This window comes from Lipotes vexillifer, unplaced genomic scaffold (assembly GCF_000442215.2).
Source record: "Lipotes vexillifer unplaced genomic scaffold, Lipotes_vexillifer_v1.1 scaffold837, whole genome shotgun sequence".
Lineage (NCBI taxonomy): Eukaryota > Metazoa > Chordata > Mammalia > Artiodactyla > Lipotidae > Lipotes > Lipotes vexillifer.
This window is the reverse complement of record NW_006775771.1, coordinates 1,187,173-1,208,096: the sequence shown is the minus strand read 5'-3', so window position 1 is coordinate 1,208,096 and position 20,924 is coordinate 1,187,173. Positions and strand designations below refer to the sequence as shown.

General features: G+C 33.7%; 1 protein-coding gene across 3 annotated transcripts in view; it reads left to right on the top strand.

Annotated features, from left to right (window-relative positions):
- MON2 (MON2 regulator of endosome-to-Golgi trafficking) overlaps nucleotides 1–20,924 on the top strand; it is a 124,343-nt gene that overhangs the window by 89,454 nt on the left and 13,965 nt on the right. For 2 of the 3 annotated variants that reach the window (XM_007450187.1, XM_007450189.1), the window contains exons 27-33: nucleotides 1,176–1,319; nucleotides 2,232–2,360; nucleotides 5,384–5,574; nucleotides 12,860–12,920; nucleotides 14,057–14,180; nucleotides 17,314–17,521; nucleotides 19,952–20,034. In XM_007450187.1, coding sequence (XP_007450249.1) covers nucleotides 1,176–1,319; nucleotides 2,232–2,360; nucleotides 5,384–5,574; nucleotides 12,860–12,920; nucleotides 14,057–14,180; nucleotides 17,314–17,521; nucleotides 19,952–20,034 — 940 coding nt within the window. Of the gene's footprint in view, nucleotides 1–1,175; nucleotides 1,320–1,924; nucleotides 1,943–2,231; nucleotides 2,361–5,383; nucleotides 5,575–12,859; nucleotides 12,921–14,056; nucleotides 14,181–17,313; nucleotides 17,522–19,951; nucleotides 20,035–20,924 lie in introns of all 3 variants that reach the window. The other variant, XM_007450188.1, reaches the window with a different exon arrangement.

The window sequence follows — 20,924 nt, the reverse complement described above, 5'->3', positions numbered from 1 at the left end:
AGGGAAAGATGGTGTTAGATATCTTTGTTCTACTTTCACATTGTAATTATAGGATAATCTAACGTACTAATGGGCAGCACTTTGCTTATCTACTTTGTACCTCAAGATAATTTTATCTAAAACACCATTTAAAGCTAAATGGCTACCTCTTCTCTGAGGGAAAATAAAACTAGTCTTTTATCTGACAGGTTAAAAAAGCCATGATTGCATGAAAATATAAATGTTGTGCACATCTTTTTAAAGAAATTCCTTAAAATTTTGAAATGCTTTGAATTTTGATTTTGTATTTTGAGGGTACCTCAAGTGTAGAATGATCATGCTTTTTGTTTTGTAAAGCACAAATAGATACTCCATAACATATCATTAAATATTTTTCCCACAGAGAGAAACAAACACTAAAACAGGAAAATATGAAAGGATGGGAGGAGAAAACACATTTGTCGCTAGAGAAAATAAAAGCATAAGATTTATTTTTAAGTACTTTCAATGTATTTGAAGTAATTAAAATCTGCAGTGTCAGAATATGTATTCTTTGTTTTATGAAATTATTTGTAGCATTAAGTTTAATTTCTATTAAATTTTTAAAAATTTTTTGTTTTAAATCAAGTCTATATATTTAGATACATTAGACACTAAATATACTCTGCCCTGGTAAAAATTAATATACTGTATAAATTTCTTTTAGAAACAAATTTTTATTCATAACTTATTTTCCCGACTGTAATGAACATGATTATTTGTTAAAATCTGTGGACCAGGCATGATACAGGAATCAGCTGTCATTTCAATAAATTAATGCCATCACTTAAGTAGAAGTCAATATCATCTTAGTCAGTGAAGCATTGTAAATGGTCTGAACAAATGATCAGATTGTGGAACCTCAGAACTGCCTGGGTTTTCTCTTTAAGTGCTTGCCCTTTGTTTAGTCTGCTAAGTAATAAGCCACACTTTTAATTAAAAAACGTTTGTTAGCTGATTAATACATTTAGCCTACACTTTATTCAATAATAGTTTAAAATAGCTTAAATGTCCTTCAGGGCTTATAAAAAATTGTACAATAATTAACATAAAATAGGACAGTCTTTTCGATTCTTTGGTTAAACAAAAGCATATACAGTAAAGAACTTAATGGAGTTCAGATTATTCATTCTACTATTCATATATTGTTTTTATAGGCCATCTGTATAGGACCGGAAAACATGCAGATAATGTATCCAGCTATATTTGGCCAGTTATTGGCATTTGTAGAATTTTCCTGTAAACCTCCACAGTATGGACAGCTAGAAACAAAACACATTGCAAATGCAAAATATAATCAGGTAATTTGCTATAAATTATATTTACTCTGTAAATTTCATGGCTTATAAATATAGTCAGTTCCACTTAAGATGGACTTTGATTATCCCAGAAAATTTTCATTCACAAATAAACTTTCATATGTATGTTAACAGTTTAAGCTGAAAAGAAACACTATTTGGAAGACCTTTTCTGTGTTCCTTTTGTGTGTTTATTACTTTCTTTTCCCAAGTGGTTCTCCAGAAAGTTTGGCCTTTCATGTTACTCTTTCTTCGAAGTTCCTTTCTTTGTGTCCTCATCCCACTATAAAATGGCTTCTAAATCCCTAAGCCTAATCTTATCTAAAATAGATGTCTGCAAAACAAAATGAAGAAATCTGTGTGTACTAAATACGTCTACTACTGGTGTGAAATTTAGTTGGATTTTACATAAAAGATTTTTATAGCCATAATTGGCAAATTTTAACTTTGTTTTGGCTTAGGGGAAAAGTAAATTCCTGAATGCATGCACATGCTGATTTTGTTCACTCAACATAAAAATTATAATTTTACATGGTCCTAAACGTAGTTTTAATGTGTATTAACTTTTCTCATTCTATTTGTCTTGCAACACAATGGAATCACAATAGATCCAACTATTTGCACCGGTGAGTTAAATTTTCCTAAAATTGTCCTAACCTATTGGCAACAAATAAAGTACATCTTTCCCAGTTTTTGGTAGAATGCTCTATGTACTTTTCCTGATAGTTTTAATTTTTGCCTGGCTGAAAATTATTCTTTCATGAAGTACATATCTCTTTGAAAACTTTGCATGTAATATAACCTGGCCTAAAACCAAGGCCTAAACTTTAAGACAAAGAAACTTTTGCTTTGGAAACAATATGATTTCATTTAATCTCATTTTTATTTTAACTCTGTGAAAATATTACTTTCTAGGCGGAATGGGTAGCCTTGAATTATGTACCATTTGCTGAAAGGTCTTTAGAAGTAGTTGTGGATTTATACCAAAAAACAGCCTGTCACAAAGCAGTGGTGAATGAGAAAGTACTCCAGAATATTATTAAGGTATTTTTTTAAATTTCCATACTTTAATTTAATAATGTCAGTATTATTGAAATTTCTCTTTAGGTAATAATATATTATCATATATTGAGATAAATGGAAAATATAATTTGTTATTATTTATAGTTACTCTTCTCCAACATTCATGGATATTATTTAGGAAGCCGTTTTTTTTTTTTTTGGCTGTGTTGGGTCTTCGTTTCTGTGCGAGGGCTTTCTCTAGTTGCGGCGAGCGGGGGCCACTCTTCATCGCAGTGCACGGGCCTCTCACTATCGCGGCCTCTCTTGTTGCAGAGCGCAGGCTCAGTAGTTGTGGCTCACGGGCCCAGTTGCTCCGCGGCATGTGGGATCCTCCCAGACCAGGGCTCAAACCCGTGTCCCCTGCATTGGCAAGCGGATTCTCAACCACTGCACCACCAGGGAAGCCCAGGAAGCCGTTTTTTTAAAACGAGAAGGTTTTTTTAATGAAAAATATTTTAAAGTAAGAGTGCATTAGATTTTTTATGATTCTTAAATTTTGCCACATAAGACAATAAGCATCCTGTTTCTTAGGACAGGATGCTCTATGGTTTTGGGGCAGATGAGCCTGAGAGTGTTTCTCATCTGTAAAAGAAGGGTAATACCAATACAAATTTCATGTCTTAACCATTAAGAGATTCAATTGAGATATGGCATTTAATGATACTTGCCAAGTAGTCAGTGTTGAATAAAAAGTTAGGTTCCCCCTTCCTTCAATAGACAAGGAAATAACTGCCTAGGGGATCTTGGCAAGGATGAACAGAAGTAAGGAGTACCAGCAAAAAGGGCGAAGGAGATAAAGATCAATTAAGCAATATAAAAGATCATGGTATATTTTTAAAGCAGTGTTGAGAAATCCCACTTAGGGAGGTGGCAGGGCCTGGAATAGGTCTGAAAAAGTGGCTATGGGTATTACAAGCCATCATACGGCATCAGATTTTATTCTTTAACCATTGAAGCTTTGAACATGGAGGAGTGACATGAATCAGTTTGTATTTTTTAAGGAATTAAATAATCAGTTTTCTGTACGCCAGAACACTTCACTGATGCCACTTACTACATTGCATTGTGGTTAATTGGGCAAGGCTCTTCTTTCCTCAGAAACTGTGAGCTTCGTGACAGCAAGAACTGAATTTTCCAGTTCCATATACATTTATTGAGTATATACTATGTGCCAATCTCTGTGTTAGTTGCTTAAATATTTTTAAAAATAAATGTATAAATCAAATATATTTGCTGTGCTTAATATTCCCTTGACATTGGTAAAATACTAATCTAGTAGTAAACCATACTTTTCATTTATCTTATCTTGAATTATAACATGTTAATTCAGAGTGGCCAGTGTATAATTTAGTATTCTTTTGTTTGCATATGACACAAATTCAGGCTCTGACTAGCTTTAACAATAAAGGGACAGGCCTAGTTGGAAAATTCAGAGATGGAGGGCTTTAGGATTGGTTGATCCAGTGGTTCAGTACTATCAGCAAAAACCAGAATTTTTTTCCCTGTTCTGCTTTCCAAGGGGTTGACTGCATCCTAACTATGTTTCTTCTCATAGTTGTAGGCTAATAAAGGGATTATATGTCAGTAGCAGGTGTGTGTGTGTGTGTTTATCAGATTCTTCTTAAGTTACTGAAATTAAGTGAATCATCTTTAGTCCCATGCCCAGTCTTGAATCAGTGATTATGGCCAGAGAAATGGAGTAGATTGATTGGCTTAATAAACTAATCATCTCTTTACCCTAATTTCCAACTGGATGTGGGGAGGGGAAAGAGATAAATAGATTCTGGGTAGGCTAATTATCTGTTAGTGGAGACCCGTTTCATGCTAATATGTAATGGTTCACATGTTCACTGTGTGAGTATTCAGTAATCATTTGTGTGGAGGATGATGAGATCAGGTTTTATGTTCACTTCATAACATTAAAATATGAAAATGTATCTCATCTACTCTTTATCTTTCTCAGACTAGAATTTTTATATAAAAGCTGAATTTTCAGTCTAATGCACATTATCAAACGGTATGCTGAAACTATTTATTGATGGTGCTCTGGGATAACTCACTGTGATAGTTTGGTCAGTCTAGTCTTCTAGTTGTTGGATAGTACTATGACCAGAGAAATTCATTCTGAACCACTGAATTAGTTCTTTAATGATTAACAGCAACCTGTCTCAGAAGTTGACCAATTAAAAAGTAAGTCTCAATATTTTAGTCACTAGACATAGTTCAGATGCTGTGCTGTGTTCTCAAGGGTTAATGATAAAATAAACCAAGTTCTTGAATTATCAACTTTTCTCAAATATTTGGAAAAGGAAAAAATACATTAAAATGTTAGTGTAGAGTATAAAATTCAAAGAATTCTAAAGATAAAATATAAGACTTCGAAGTAATGATACTCTAGGCCATGTTTACCTAACCATTGGTGAAAAAATATAAGTAGTATTGATCTCTGTTGCATGGGAGAAACCCCATCAGTCAAATTATTTTCTGCCAGGAGAACTATGGCAGAATGCTCTAATTTTAAAACATCAAGTTGGAGAAGCTGCAAAATTGTAAGTTTCTTACTCTTAACTTTTCAGAAAACATCTCTATTTTTTATGATGCGAAACCGAGGTTCAAAAAGGTTATTATTCAGTCCTTATTCAGGGTCATTGTTTATAAAATGGACATAGGACTTAAAAGTATATCTTTCTAGGGAATTCCCTGGTGGTCCAGTGGTTAGGACTCTGTGCTTTCAGTGCTGAGGGTGCGGGTTCTATCCCTGGTCGGGGAGCTAAGATCCCATATGCCTCGGGGAGTGGCCAAAAAAAGAAAAGTATATCTTTCTAGGCAGTATGATTTGAGGACCATGTCTGAGAATTGGTCTTTCTAGAAAATAACATCCTATTTAAAATGAAAATACCTATGTTATTATTTTTTGCTCTCAGCTATAGTTTTTTTTAAAGTAATTAAAGCTGTGTGTGTTTGTTTTAATTAGTACTTATCTTAAACTGTCTTTATTTTCACAGACTCTTAGGGTTCCTCTCAGTTTGAAGTATGCCTGCCCTTCTGAAAGCACATGGAAACTAGCAGTATCTTCTCTCCTCAAAGTTCTTTCTATTGGGCTACCTGTTGCCCGGCAGCATGCTTCTTCTGGAAAATTTGACAGTATGTGGCCAGAACTAGCCAACACTTTTGAAGACTTTCTCTTTACTAAAAGGTCAGCTTATTCATTTTTACAGTTAAGACAGTCTTTCAAGAAGTAACACATTATACCTGTAATTGCTCTAAAAACAGTATTTCTCATTATTCATTAACAAAGTAATTGACTCTTAAGATTGCTAGATTGTATACAAAGAAGAAGTGGATTAGGCATTTATCCACTGGGTGCATTATCTGTGAGCGGGGGAGATTTTTGCTCTTTACAGTGTTTTGATTGTAAGACAGGGGTCTATATATAAGGTCACATGAATGCATCATAATTAAGGAGTCACGGTTTTAATTCGATGAAGTTAAGAAGATCCATTTTAAAAATCTGATGCCCATTTAGCATTACAAGAGAAAAACAACTTCAGAAAATGAGTTTTTTTAAGAATAAATAAGATCATTGGTAATAACGAACAGCTCTTTAAGATGTTTAAGTTTTGCAAAGAAGAATGGAATTTTCATTGTATACATTCCAACTGGGGGTATATCTTCAGGATGCTATTTTGACCCCTCACTGAATGAGAATAGGATAATTAGAATATGGAATTTTTTGAATGAGGAGTCTGCTGCAGTCTCTCTAGAGCTGTACTATCTAATACAGCAGTCACTAGCTACAATTAACTTAAATTTTTAATTAACTAAGACACATTAATAACTCAGTTCTTCATTCTCACTAGCCACGTTTCAACATTGCCATGTGTGGCTAGTGGTTGCTGTAGTGAGTACTGCAGATCATTGAACATTCCCATCATCACAGGAAGTTCTGTTTGGTAGCACTAATCTCAAATGTGCCATTTTACTAAAGATGGACTTAACCAGTAATAGCTGTGATAGGTAGGTAGTCTTCAGTACTCCTACAATCTAATTTTCCTTTGTGCTATAGTGGTGAAATTCTATGACAACAAAAGTTTTTCTATTTTTTTTTATCCATTAATCTTTTTTTTTTTTTTTTTTTTTTTTTTTTTTTTTTTTTTTTTTTTAAATATTAGCTTTTAGAAATAAGAGCTCTTTGCAGCTCAAAATCTTTCTGTTTAGAAATTACCCCTGGAATTCATGCTTATCTCACTGTTTTAAACTCCACTTTTTATTTAAGTAATCGCAAGCCTTAGTTCACATGTTTTAAAAGACATTTTGTGAGTTACTGGTTTATATCTTTGCTTAACAATGTAATAGGATTTAAAGGTTTTTTTCATTGATTTCATTTAAAATATTTGGTATTATATTTTGGGCAAATATTTTCCCCATATGCTCTTTGCCTTTAATTATGGTTATGATTTGTTGACTGTGCATTTTTTATTTTTATGCAATGAAAGCTCTCCCTCTTCTGTTACTTTTAGGCCTAGAACATCTTTCTTCATTTAGTAAACATATTTATTGATGCATTTTCTGGTAGTTGTTATAGTTGCCTTATTTTATTTAATTCCCTAACCCAGTTGTAATGTATTTTGGGGCAAAGTGAGGCTGTAAATGGATTTTTCTGTTTAATTTGCCTTCTGGTTTTCCTTTGTCCATTCACTAAGTAATGTTTCTCATTTTTAAATAGTCTAGAGTCACTTTCAGGACTATGTATTCCATTCCATTCTGTGGTTTGTTCCTTCTCTGTTATCACACTGTTTGAATTAATTGAGCTCTTCATTGTATTTTAATATTTGGTAGGGTGAGACTCCAGCTCTCCTCATCACTATGTTTATCTTTTATAACCAAGACTATCTTTGTTAAGGAGTCGGATCTCCCTCCTTTTATTCCAGAAAGCAGATAGGAAGCTGTTTTTTTTTGTTCTTTTTTTTTGCGGTACGCGGGCCTCTCACTGTTGTGGCCTTTCCCGTTGCTGAGCACAGGCTCCAGATGCGCAGGCTCAGAGGCCGTGGCTCACAGGCCCAGCTGCTCCACGGCATGTGGGATCTTCCCGGACCGGGGCACGAACCCGTGTCCCCTGCATCGGCAGGCAAACTCTCAACCTCTGTGCCACCAGGGAAGCCCCATTAATCATTTTTTAAAACTATAGAATGATGAATGTGTCATGCACTGCTATTTAATCATTAAAAATTGTTAGTTTGAAACCATTTAAATTATAAATTTCATATACTTGAAGAAAAACCTACATTGGCATATTGATAATGATTAGATGAGTCTACACAGAATGATTTAACTGAAGAGTTTCTATCTTTCTAATGTGGTTTAGTTATTAAGTAAAGAAAAGTTGTAGAGTGCAGAAGGTTAACTTACAATTTTCTCTATAAAGGCTTATCTGATATTTCAGAATTGGAAGTAATGACATGTGATCGTAATTTCTGTTTCCATAACTGGTCAGACTTTGTTTTGCTTTCTTATATATTTCTCAACTCTAGAAATCTTATTAATACCAATGCAAGCATATTCTTTGTATTGAATACATGCAGGAAAATCATAGTGACTCACAAAGCATATCTAAGCAAATTCTGTTTTCATTTTTAAAATAACCCTGGGTATTTGAGTTCCTTTGTGGACTCTGTTGCCTAAGTCACTACGTTAATTTGTATGAAGCAAACAGATTTAGAAATTTAAAATTTTCCCTTTTTTCTTTCTCAATTATCTGTCTGTATATGCATGTTGCCCTATTAATAAGTTGAATGAGCTTAGATCAGGTTTTTTGAAATGAGTAAAACTTCTTTAAGAATTTCTTTTCCTATGACTGAGTCTTTCCACCATCTTTCTTATTCTTAAGTTTCTTATTGAACATTCTTCATTTTCCAAGCTTTGTTCTTATTTTATTAAATTCAGTTTCTTAAGTACTTCTTTGTGTACAGGAAAGTAGGTAGAGAAACAAAGGCCTAATAATAGGTAATTAACATTTTATGTAATTTTTATATTCATGCAGTTGTAGTATAATTTCATTACAGTATTTTGCCTGTTGGAGGCCCTACTTACATTAAAGATTTGAGTATATTGAGTATGTTGAAAAATCACACAGTTTAAGAAACAGTTAACATAGAGGATAAGAGCATTCATTGACTCAGGAGCCAGATTACCTGGATTCAAATCCCAACTGTACAACTTTGTAACTGTGATATTTTGTACAAGTTATTTATCTTTCAGTGACTCATTTTCCTCATCTGCTAAATTGGAATAGTAATGCTACCTAACTCGTAGGGTTATTGTGAGGATTAAATCATTTAAATGAATGCTTAGAATAATTCCTGGAATGTAAGTGCTTCTATTAAAATGCTTGCTCCTACTATTATTCTCATAATCATTATTTCTTTCACTTAAGAGAAACTGACATTATCCATATCCTTTACCGTGAAACAGCTATATTTTAAACTAAAAACTTAAAGACCAAAACTCTAAATAACTGGGACTAGGAAATTTACCCCTAAATTTGGGGGGGTTTTTTAACGGCTAGAAAAAAAATAAAGGTACGAAATTCTGGTACTAAGTAACACAGAATCAGTGTTCTAAGTTGTGGTTATTCTAGTTACAAATTTAAGCCTTCTACTACATGAAGTAATAGAAAGATACCCTGTATTGAGAGTCAGGAGACCTGTGGCTTACTCTTGACACTGCCACCTACTTTCTGTTCACCTTGAACTGGTCATTTCCTCTCAGTTGGCATCATTGTCCTTAATTGTAAGACTAAATTAACTGATTTGACTAGTTGTAAAAGTCAACAATTATTTTATGTATTTTGACTTAATGTTTTTTTGTTTTGTTTTGTTTTTTGCGGTACGCGGGCCTCTCCCGTTGCGGAGCACAGGCTCTGGATGCGCAGGCTCAGTGGCCATGGCTCACGGGCCTAGCCGCTCCGCGGCATGTGGAATCTTCCTGGACCGGGGCACGAACCCGTGTCCCCTGCATCGGCAGGCGGACTCTCAACCACTGCGCCACCAGGGAAGCCCTGACTTAATGTTTTAATCAGTGTTTTTAATTGAATAGTTTACATTGATAAAGCCAATTTAGTTTTTATTTCATAGTCCAAAAATACCTTAAGGCTCAAAGTGAAAGCTTTTATTAGTTAGTTGATGATAAAAATGCAGTGCTCACTAAGAGAACTTAAAAACCATGCACATTTTCACAGTTTCATGAGAAGATTTTGCCTTTGTCTTTGTTTTCCAAATAATTGATTACTTTGGAAAATCACAAGCTGTTAGATTTTAAATTTTATTTTATGGCACATATACACAATGTTCTATAATTGAAATCTATCAGTAGTAGTATTTGAACAGTAGGAAGAGTGTTTGGAATAGCATGACTTAGGTTTTTAGATAATATGAATATTTGAGTATCTTTTATATTGGAACATTTATAAGTTTTTTTAACCTAATTACTGATACTCAAAGACTGTGTGAATAACCATACCTTTCTCTGTGATGTTTCCCAACTGTTTATGGTCTGCAAGCTGCTTTCATACAGTAACAGCAACAGTACAGTAACAAAGAAAACAAATAAAACCAAAATCAACTAGAAGAAACAATAGGCTTTGGACATCACTGAGGACTATCATAAGTGAATGAATTGTTTAAATGAGTGAAAGAAAAACAATTAAAAATGAGAAACATAAGGACTGTAACCTGGTGGACACTTTAAGTCTGTTAGGAATTCATTCAGCCACCCTTTGAGTACCAAAACATGGTGTTTGTCCTCTAGAAGACACATGGGCTAGTGGGAATTCATACGATTAATAGTCTGTTGACCTTCAGTTAAAAATCACTAAGTACTATCCAAAAGAATTGAAATGAAACGTGTTCACACAAAAACTTGTACACTAATGTTTATAGCAGCGTTATAACAGCCAAAAAATGAAAACAATCCAAATGTTCAACTGATGAATGGATAAATTAAATGTGATATGTACATCCATACAGTGGAATATTCAGCCATAAAAAGGAATGAAATACTGATGCATGTTACAACATAGATGAATCTTGAAATCATTGTGCTAAGTGAAAGAACCCAGACACAAAAGACCATATATTATATGATCTCACTTATGTGATATATCCAGAATAGGCAAATCATTAGAGATAGAAAATAGATTAATGGTTATCAGAGTTGGGAGGAGGGTAGAATGGGGAGTGACTACTAATGGATACAGTTTCTTTTGGAGGTGATGAAAATGTTCTAGAAGTAAAAGAGGTGACCATTGCACAACTTTGTGAATATACTAAAAAGCTGAATTATGCAATTTAAAAGGGTGAATTTTATGGTGTATGAATTATATCTCAAAAAATAATTTTAATGTACCATTCAGAGAGAACTGTTGAAAAATACACATAATACTTGATCAGTTTGAAGCCTCTTTTCTTTCAAATAAAGATTCATGAAAAAAAATTTTTTTTAATTACTAACTACTGTACTCCTCAAGCTTAGAGACTATACGTATCTTATATGGCCCATTTGTACCTGCAATATTGACTATCTCCCTTTATAATTTATAGGTAAATTCTGTTAATCATCTGTGTTTTTAAAAGCTTGACCAATGTTTTTTGATATGCTCACAGTATCTAGAAAGGATACTAACTATAAATTAAAATAAATAAACATTAGTATGAGTTCTGAGATGAGAATATTCAACCTTTGCACAATTGAATAAATTCCTGATTTTATTGATCATTAGGATTAGGAGGAGTGAACCTTTCGGCTTTGTATGCTGCTCTCTTCCCTCATTATAAGATATTTTAAAACTACAGTTCAGGGGCTTCCCTGGTGGCGCAGTGGTTAAGAATCCGCCTGCCCATGCAGGGAACATGGGTTTGAGCCCTGGTCCAGGAAGATTCCACCGGCTGCGGAGCAACTAAGCCTGTGCACCACAGCTACTGAGCCTGCGCTCTAGAGCCCGTGAGCCACAACTACTGAAGCTCGTGTACCTAGAGCCTGTGCTCCGCAGCAAGAGAAGCCACTGAAATGAGAAGCTCTCTCACTGCAATGAAGAGTAGCCCCCCCCCCGCCACAACTAGAGAAAGCCTGTGTGCAGCAACAAAGACCCAGTGGAGCCAAAAATGAACAAATAAATAAATGAAATCAGCCCCCCCCCCCCCGCCACAACTAGAGAAAGCCTGTGTGCAGCAACAAAGACCCAGTGGAGCCAAAAATGAACAAATAAATAAATGAAATCTATTTAAAAAATTGGAAGTCTCAAAAAAAAATAAGGTTCAGTGTTTCTGATATGTGATCCCAATAATATTAATACTGTGTGTTCCTGATAAGCTTTTTATTAGTACAATAGTTAGCCAATTGGTATTTGTCTTTGTGTGTGTGTGTATTTTAATACCTGTGGTTAGATAAACCAAATTATACCAAATAGAGCAAAAATAGCTCTAGATACAAAACTCTATACTGTACCTCTTAATCTAAATATGATAATACTATTTTTACATTTATAACTTTTATAAAAGAGAAGAACTTAGGCTCAAATATCATATAAATCTAGGTTCAAATTGTGGCCTTGTCATTTATTTACGATGTGTTCTTGGTCATATTACTAGCCATTCGAACCTTCAGTTTCCTCTTCTGTCAATTACATGATAATACATGTGGTTACTGTGGAACATAGGAGATGATGTAAATAAAGCTCTTAATACAGTGGCTGGCTCTCTAATTTTTGCTGTCACAATTATTGTTATAATCATTACCATCCTATTCTCAGCTGTTTTTAAGTGCTTAATATTTCATTGTTTCATAAGTTTAATAGAACTATACTGCTCATTCTTATTCAGAGCCACAGGGTCTAGAATTAGCTTTGGTTCCCTCGGAACTGTTGATTTATTCTGATCTTGTTGGAACACTGTTCTGTTTTAGAAAGTCTGAATCAGTCCACTTCTTTCCAGATGTTCTCTATCTTCTACTGTAAAGATATTTAGTATTAGTATATTGTATTTATTACAAATTAATGCTCAGTGGGCTGTTGCTGAGTGAATAATTCAGCATCTTGACCAAGGCTCTTTTAACTTTTTCTGAAATTACTGGCAATGTAAGTGAATTCAGTTTTTGTCACAGTGGTAATTTTTGCTGTAACTCCAGATGATAGTATCTTTACTTTCCTTCGTTTTTCATTCATAGTATTAAAAGAAGTTTTTTTCTACAGGTTTTATTTAGTTCAAGATTGGACTAATTATTTTTGTAGCTAGAATTTCATGTTTGTAATTAGCTTAGTCATTTATACTAATAAATTTAAAATACTATTCTTTTAAATAATTGATAATGTTCCAACTTGGGTGAGAAAATATATTTTTTTGATACTCGAATTCTGTTTATTTTCTGTTTGTGTTTTAAGGAAATATTTTACCTTTAAAAATCAAGTCTTTTATTTATTTATTTTTTAGCATACCTCCAGATAACCTCTCTATTCAAGAATTTCAAAGAAATGAAAGTATTGATGTTGAGGTGAGAAAGATATTTAAAACATTTTCCTGTGGCCATTTATGAAAACCAAATAGTAGAAATGTTGAAACTGTAAAATTGCTAAAAAAAAAAATAAAAGTAAAGTGATAGGTTGAGCTTGAACCTAAAAACATTAAAACACAAAGGTTAAAGTTTAATTTTTAAAGCAGTGACATTTAAAAAATTAATTTCTTATATTTATTAGCTTTGTGCTGTGTGCGTGTTGTCCAGATACTTAGTTGTGTCCATTTAATAATTTTAAAAAGCAGTTGATTTAGTAAAATAAATCCATCAGTCAGTGAGCATGTATTTGAGAGTGTACTTTATAGTTTGACAAATCAGATATTTGTATTTAAATTAATCAATATGTTGCTCAGATTTTTCTGTTTTAAACAGATGTAGAAGCAAATAATGAATGTTTTTTTAAAGAATATATTTTGCTGATTATAACTGGAATTTAAAGAAGTAGTTTTTGGTTATGGATTTTTTTGTTGGGGGGGCGTTATTTTTTCCCTTTAAGTGGGATAAGGGAACTTTTAAGTAAAGCAAATCAAATAAATTACATAGAAAGCATAGGCATCATATCGATATATAGATGCAAAATATTGCCTTTTGTCCCATTGCTATATTAACTCTTGAAAACTCTTCTTCAAACTTTTCTTCTTTCTCTTCAAAAGGCAAAATAACATATTGTATATTAGAAATAAATTATTTAACAAAAATGAATATAACTTCTTAATGGCTCATTTTTATGGTTCTAAAAGGAGATTTAAATCATGTTCTTAATCCTGTTTTAGATACTTTATTCTAACATGGATACATTTCATATGCTGATTTTTTTCTCCAGAGCGCTCTTTGAATTTATCATGTTGCAGATCAAAATTTATTGAAGTTTTTGTGTAGTAAACAGTTTATAGTATTGACTATTTTGTAATAAAGTTACTTACTAAGACAGATGAGGGAAACAGACTAATTATCCTGCATATTAACATTAAAATGGTTGTATATTTCTATTAAGAAAGATTCTTTAACTGATTTTCTTTTAAAATAAAATTTAAATTTTACCTTAGAAATTGTCATTTGAGTTAGTCTCTTCCAAGAAAAAAAAATACCTTTGAATTTGCATCTTTTGTTTTTAGGTAGTTCAGCTTATCAGCACTGAGATACTACCTTATGCCAATTTTATTCCTAAGGAATTTGTTGGTCAGATAATGACTATGCTTAATAAGGGATCAATACATTCTCAGTCATCTTCATTTACAGGTATGTTATTTCAATATTTTTTTTTTTTAATGTTAATAAGTATTGAAGCACTTTTGAAGAAGCTGACTTCTACTAGAAATGTTTACTCCTACAATTGTGGTAAATGTAAACAGGAGAATGGTTAAGAATGTGATATAGAATATTAAGCTTTATGAGGGGAAAACGTGGTAAATATTCTGTGATGAATTAAATTGCAAAGACTTATGGAATCCACCTAAATCATTGCAGGCTGACATAAATCACCAGTTTTGTGAAGTCATGGATTATTGGGAGGTAATGAATGTGTATTCTGCCACTTAGTAGTTGGTTAAGTGTCAGTGTTTTTTGGTTTTTTTTTTTTGTGGTACGCGGGCCTTTCACTGCTGTGGCCTCTCCCGTTGCGGAGCACAGGCTCCGGACGCGCAGGCTCAGCGGCCATGGCTCACGGGCCCAGCCGCTCCGTGGCATGTGGGATCTTCCCGGACCGGGGCACGAACCCGTGTTCCCTGCATCGGCAGGCGGACTCTCAATCACTGCGCCACCAGGGAAGCCCCCTAAGTGTCAGTTTTGTCATCTGTAAAATAAAGATATTAATACCAACCTCTCAGGACTATAAATTGCAGAGCTAGTTCATTAAAAAAAAAAAATCCTTAACATTTGTTAAAACTAAGATTTAGTGAATGACCACAATGTGCAGGGTATTATGCTAGAATATTAATCTCATTCCTCACAACATTTCTGTGAGGATAGGTTCTACTGTATTACAGAGGGGAAATGGGTTTAGAAAGGTTGAAAAAAATTGCCCCCAGTCTTAAGGCTGGAGACCAAAGTTCATCCTTAAAAAGAACCACATGCTTCTTTTGATGTACCATATTGAGAGATGAGATGTAAGTTGCTTTTTGCTATTATTTCTTTTTTTAAACCTATGCTCAAGTGTTAAATGTAATCATGGCACCATAATGTGATTTTTTTGGTGAGATAATTAAAAAGTTCTAAATTTGTGCCATGCATATCCTTAGTCCCCAGAATTTACTAGAGCTGTGACTAAATTCTACCAAACTGTGGTAAACACTTTAAAGAGCATTTCTGTGTACAGTTTGACCACTAGATACTGCTTACTTCACAAACTCGTTCTTTTTCCTAGCCCAGACAATTTTTAAAATTAATTTGGTAAAGTACAGGTTTGAAAACATTAGAACCTCAGAGAAAAAATTTTGAAGTCCATTTATCTTAATTTAGTCAACTTTTTATTAAGAATATTTAAAAATTATAGATAAATTTTTATAAAATACATTTTAAGAACCATGCTTATAATTATATGTAAATATTCTAAGCTAAATAAGGATTACCAAGTTACCATGTATACTTTTTCTAGCAGTTTTCTGATGATACCTCTTGCCATTTATAATATTAAAGTTACCAAGATAAAGAAGGTACCTGTATGTTCTTCCAGTGACTTGACCATTGGACACAAATTTCTCAGCTTTAACTTGGACTTTTCTTTAAACATATATATACAAAGTCTTTCCTGCTAATAAACAAGACCAAGCTATAACACAGAGGTTCCAGTGATTATTTTTGGTCCCCTGCTCTTAAGTATGATTTGACAGCCACAGCTCACAGGCGTTTGAGGACATCTTCCAACACAAAAGAGAAAGACCAAAACAAATGAAGAGAGGGTGAAAGAAGCTGGTAGGAAAGAGATAAAATGCAGAGCCATAGAAAACATTTATTTTAACAAATATATAATTAGGATGCTTAAGGAGACAAAAGATTTTACATTCATGAAACAAGAAGAATGATATTAAAATGGAACAATCAGAACACGAAAGAGCTCAAAGAAGCTAAAAATATGATAGCTGAAATATGTTCAATGGAGGGTTGGAAGAAAACATTAAGGAAATATAACCCAGAAGTAGAGCAAAGACAAACAAGTGAACAGTATGAGAAGAAAGAAAGAAAATGGATCCGAGGGATCTAACATCTGACAATAGGTCTTCCAGAAAGAGATAATAGAGAAAAGCTAGTAGAGGAAATTATCAAAGAAACAAACTGAAGATATAAATCTGCAGATTAAAAGCAGTCTCTCAGTACCCAGAATGGTGAAAGAAAAAAGACTCACAATAAGACATGTCATAATGAAATACCAGAATAATAGAAATAAAGAGAAGATGCTAAAAGATTTCAAAAAAGAAAAGAAAAAGTTCCAACACAAAAGAGTTGTATCAAAAGGACATTGCAATTCTCAGCAACACTGGATGCTCAGAGACATTGAGGTTATGGTTTCATAGTCATAAACGGAAAAGATTTTTAACATGGAGTTTTATACCTAGGCCCACTGTTGGCCAAGTGAGGAGTGTAGAATGGTAATTCTCAAATGTCAGTGTGCATTATCCTCACCTGGAGTGAAGTCATTGCTGGGCTGTAACCCCAGAGTTTCTGATTCAGTAGGTCTGGGGTGAGGCATGAGAATTTGCACTTCTAACAAGTTCTCTGGTGGTGCTGATGCTGCTAGGAACCACACTTTGAGTACTACAGTAAAATGACATTTTCAGAAATGTAAGGTCTCAAAATTTTTACTTCCCATTCACTTTCTCGGGTACTACAGAACATGCCCTGTGAAAACAAAGGAGTAAATCAAGAAAAGGGAAAGTATGAGGTCTAGAAAGTAAGATATAACACAAGAGAGGAAAAAAACAACTCATAGGGTGAGGCCAAAGACTAGTTCCAGGATATAACTGGACAGTATGTCCAGAGAGCAACTAGTCCAGACTGGAGCAGAGGTCAGGGTCCAGGGAAGATGTTGCCAAGAGAAAAAAAGAAAGAAAGAAACAGACAAACAAACGGATTATTCCAAGTTTGACCATGTGGAAGATTATTGAGAGGTACTCTAGTGCTGTAGAAGTGTATAAAAAGAGCAAGACAAGAAAGATGTTGAAGTGATGAGAGTGGGTAGTCTTGCCTTGTTTCTTGACCTTGCAAGGAGGAAAACTGTTTGTGTGTGTGTGTGTGTGTGTGTGTATGGTATAAGTTTTTCATAGATGCTCTTTATCAGTTAAGGAATTTCCTTCTATTCCTAGTTTGCTAAGAATTGTGTCATTAAGGTGTATTTATTTAACCTTGTATTAACCATCAAACATTGCTAATTCTACAGAAGCAGAGATTGATATTCGTTTGAGAGAAGAATTTTCTAAAATGTGTTTTGAAACACTGCTCCAGTTTTCCTTCAGTAATAAAGTCACAACACCTCAAGAAGGCTACATCTCACGGATGGCACTCTCCGTGCTTCTAAAGAGGTCTCAAGATGTACTACATCGTTATATAGAGGATGAAAGATTAAGTGGTAAATGCCCTCTTCCAAGGTATATGTATATATGTATTTTTTTAATTAAAGAAGGAAATACACTGTCATAGTTATTAATACTTTTAAAAATCTCTGGAAATCAAGTGTTTTCATAAGTGATCTGAACTTAACCTGAGGCTGTTTATAGTTTTATTTATCCCATACAGTGTAAATATTCATAAGTTTTGCTGCAGATATATTACTGTGTTTTATTATGGGGTGCTTTTTCATACTGCTCATGGAGTCTAAGTAATATATGGTATATATACCAAATTACTTATTTTAATTCGAAAAAAATTGAATTCTAAAATATATCTTCTCAAGGATTTCTGGGTAAGAACTTGTGGGTCTGTATGAACACGTGATCGTGACTCTCTCTAGAGAGAAAATAATAGATAAATCATACTTTATGAACTTCCTAGTTTTACAGTCATTTCTAGGTTTCTCTGTAAGTCATCTAGCCATATCTTAGATCTTCTTTTCATCTAATTTGCTTAATTAAGCCCTTGTACCTAAACTGATTTGCTTCTCATGTAGTCATGCCATGCCAGTTGAAGGGGATCTAGGTCTTTCTGCTAAGCCAAGGCTAATCAAAGTTGGGGTATATATCAGAATTCATTAAAAAATACAATCATAAATTGCAGTTATGTTGCCAATCTTTTTTTTTTTTTTTTGCGGTACGTGGGCCTCTCACTGTTGTGGCCTCTCCTGTTGCGGAGTACAGGCTCCGGATGCGTAGGCTCAGCGGCCATGGCTCACGGGCCCAGCTGCTCCGCGGCATGTGGGATCTTCCCGGACCGGGGCACGAACCCATGTCCCCTGCATCAGCAGGCGGACTCTCAACCACTGTGCCACCAGGGAAGCCAATCTATTTTTTAATGTGTAAGTTAGAGGTTAAGGCAAAGCAAATGAAGCAAACAGAAAATAATATTGGAAGACAAAGTTATCAAAGTCAGGAAAGAGTTAGGAAAATCATTTCAGGTCCCATCTCATAAGGCAGTAAATCAGTAACCCTAAGTCTTTGATTACATTCTTATTTACTTAGAATAAATCTCCAGAGTTGGGATTGACCTGTCAAAAGATATAGACATTTTAAAAGGTTTTGATATATATTACAAATTGCCTGTTAGAGACTTCTGTCAGTTTATGTTCTCCCAGGAGTATATGACTGTCTTTTCCCTCAATTTTTAGCAGTTTAAAATTATTTGCTACTTTATCACTTATTTTATCTTTTTAAAAATTTGATGAATGAAGAAATAGCCACATAGTAGTTTGCTTTTTATTTAATTTTTCTTTTCTTTTTTAAATTACCAATACTTATTTGCCATTTGTATTTCTACTTTTAGCATCCACTGTATTTTGAATTTCTAGAACATAAATTATACCTTCTAGTGGATTTTATACAAAAACATTCCAAAGACAGATGTTAATAATTTGGTTATTGTCATGATTGAAAATTGATTTATTAAAATTGACCTCTGAAGCATACTTGGAAAAGCAGTAATGGAGTTGCCTTGATTGGAATATTTTTATTGGGGTATAAGATATTATTCGATTGCACAAAGCAGCTTTCCTTCATTTTTTGTGTTTTAAGTGTTTATTGCTTTGAGACTTATTTATAGTTGTTATACTGTATCATCCTATGTGTGATGCAGTATTATTGCATTATTTTCTAAAAAGCTACACTGCAACACAGTAAAATATTTGTATACTTACAAAGAGAGGCTTGAAATAGTACCCTGTCATTGTATTAGGAAAATCTTATCTGTTGAGTGATAACACAGATTCATACCAGGAGTAGGGTGTCGGCGAGGACTGTAGAGCAGAAGAGATATATTTCTGCAAGGAGAAAGAAAGAAATCAAACTACTCTTGTTGGTCCTTTACTCCAAGTTTATTCTTCATTGCTAATGTCTCCAAACAGTGTCACCTTGGGGTTTATTTCGAGCATATTTCTTATTTGTTGTTTTAGAAAGTTAAATAAGTACTATTGTGATTTTAAAGATACTTTTAACAGCATGATAAAATATGTGAAGGGGGTAATAGTGATCTTTATTTCCCTTTAAGCTTTGGCAAATCTCTTTTAGTCCTAATAAGTTAAAAAAAAAAAAAGAAAAACTGCCGTAGAAGTTTTAAAAGCACATCTTGTACAGTGTTGTAATTTGAAGTAGTTCTATGACATACCTTTTACTAATAAATTTAGATTTGCATGAGTAGATTGCCTCCCCCGTTTTAATGTTGATAACTTAGAATAACTATAAATCTTAATTGCACACTGAAGTACATGTTAATGAAATGATTTTCTTTTATAAGAATTTAAAACTAATACTAACTTTGCATTGTTTTGTGTTCAGTGTTTTCCAAAGTATGTCTGTTTGTATAACTTAGTACAAAACACACATGGAATATCTTAAAATCTTGATGGAAATAATTTCCCATCTTTTTTTTAGGCAACAAGTAACAGAAATTATATTTGTCTTAAAAGCAGTCAGTACTCTCATCGATTCACTTAAGAAAACTCAGCCTGAGAATGGTAAGTGCTTGGAAACTCAGTTATTCTAAATTTATAACATCTATGTTCTATTTGTGTTGTATTTTTATACTACTATTAACTGAGTTTTAGGAACATAACAGCTATAAGACATTTTCCTCCAGGCCTTATGACAACAAAGCAGCAAGTCCATTAGGATGTCAATTAAGTAAATTTACTTTGTAATGTTTTCTTTATTTTAAGCAAATTTTGCTGACTTTCCCCCCCACCCAGCTTTGAGATGTAGTTGACATACAACCGTGTATAAGTTGAAGGTATACAACTTGTTGATTTGATACCCTTTTATATTGCAATATGTTTACCATGGAAGTGTTAGCTAACACCTCCATCATGTCACACAATTACCATTCCTTGTCTGTGCTGACAACATTTTAAGATCTACTCTCTTAGCAACTTGCAAGTATATAACACAGTATTATTAACTGTAATCACCATGCTGTATACTAAATCCCTGGAATTTATTCATCTTATACCTGGAAGTTTGTACCCTTTGACTAACATCTACCCATTTCCCTGACCCTCCCAGAATTGGCAACCACCATTCTACCCTCTGTTTCTAGGAGTTCAGCTTTTTTAGATTCCACATATAAGCGATATCATAATATAGTATTTGTCTTTCTCTATGTGACATTTCACTTAACATAATACCCTCAGATCCATCCCATTGTCTCAAAAGGCAGGATTTTCTTTCTCATGGGTGAATAATATTTTGTTGTGTGTGTGTGTATATGTGTGTTTACAAATATATATAAATATACACATGTAGCACATCAGTATCCATTCATCCATTGATGGACACTTAGGTTGTTTCTATGTCTTGGCTATTGTGAGTAATGCTACAGTGAACATGGGGGTGCAGTTATCTCTTTGAG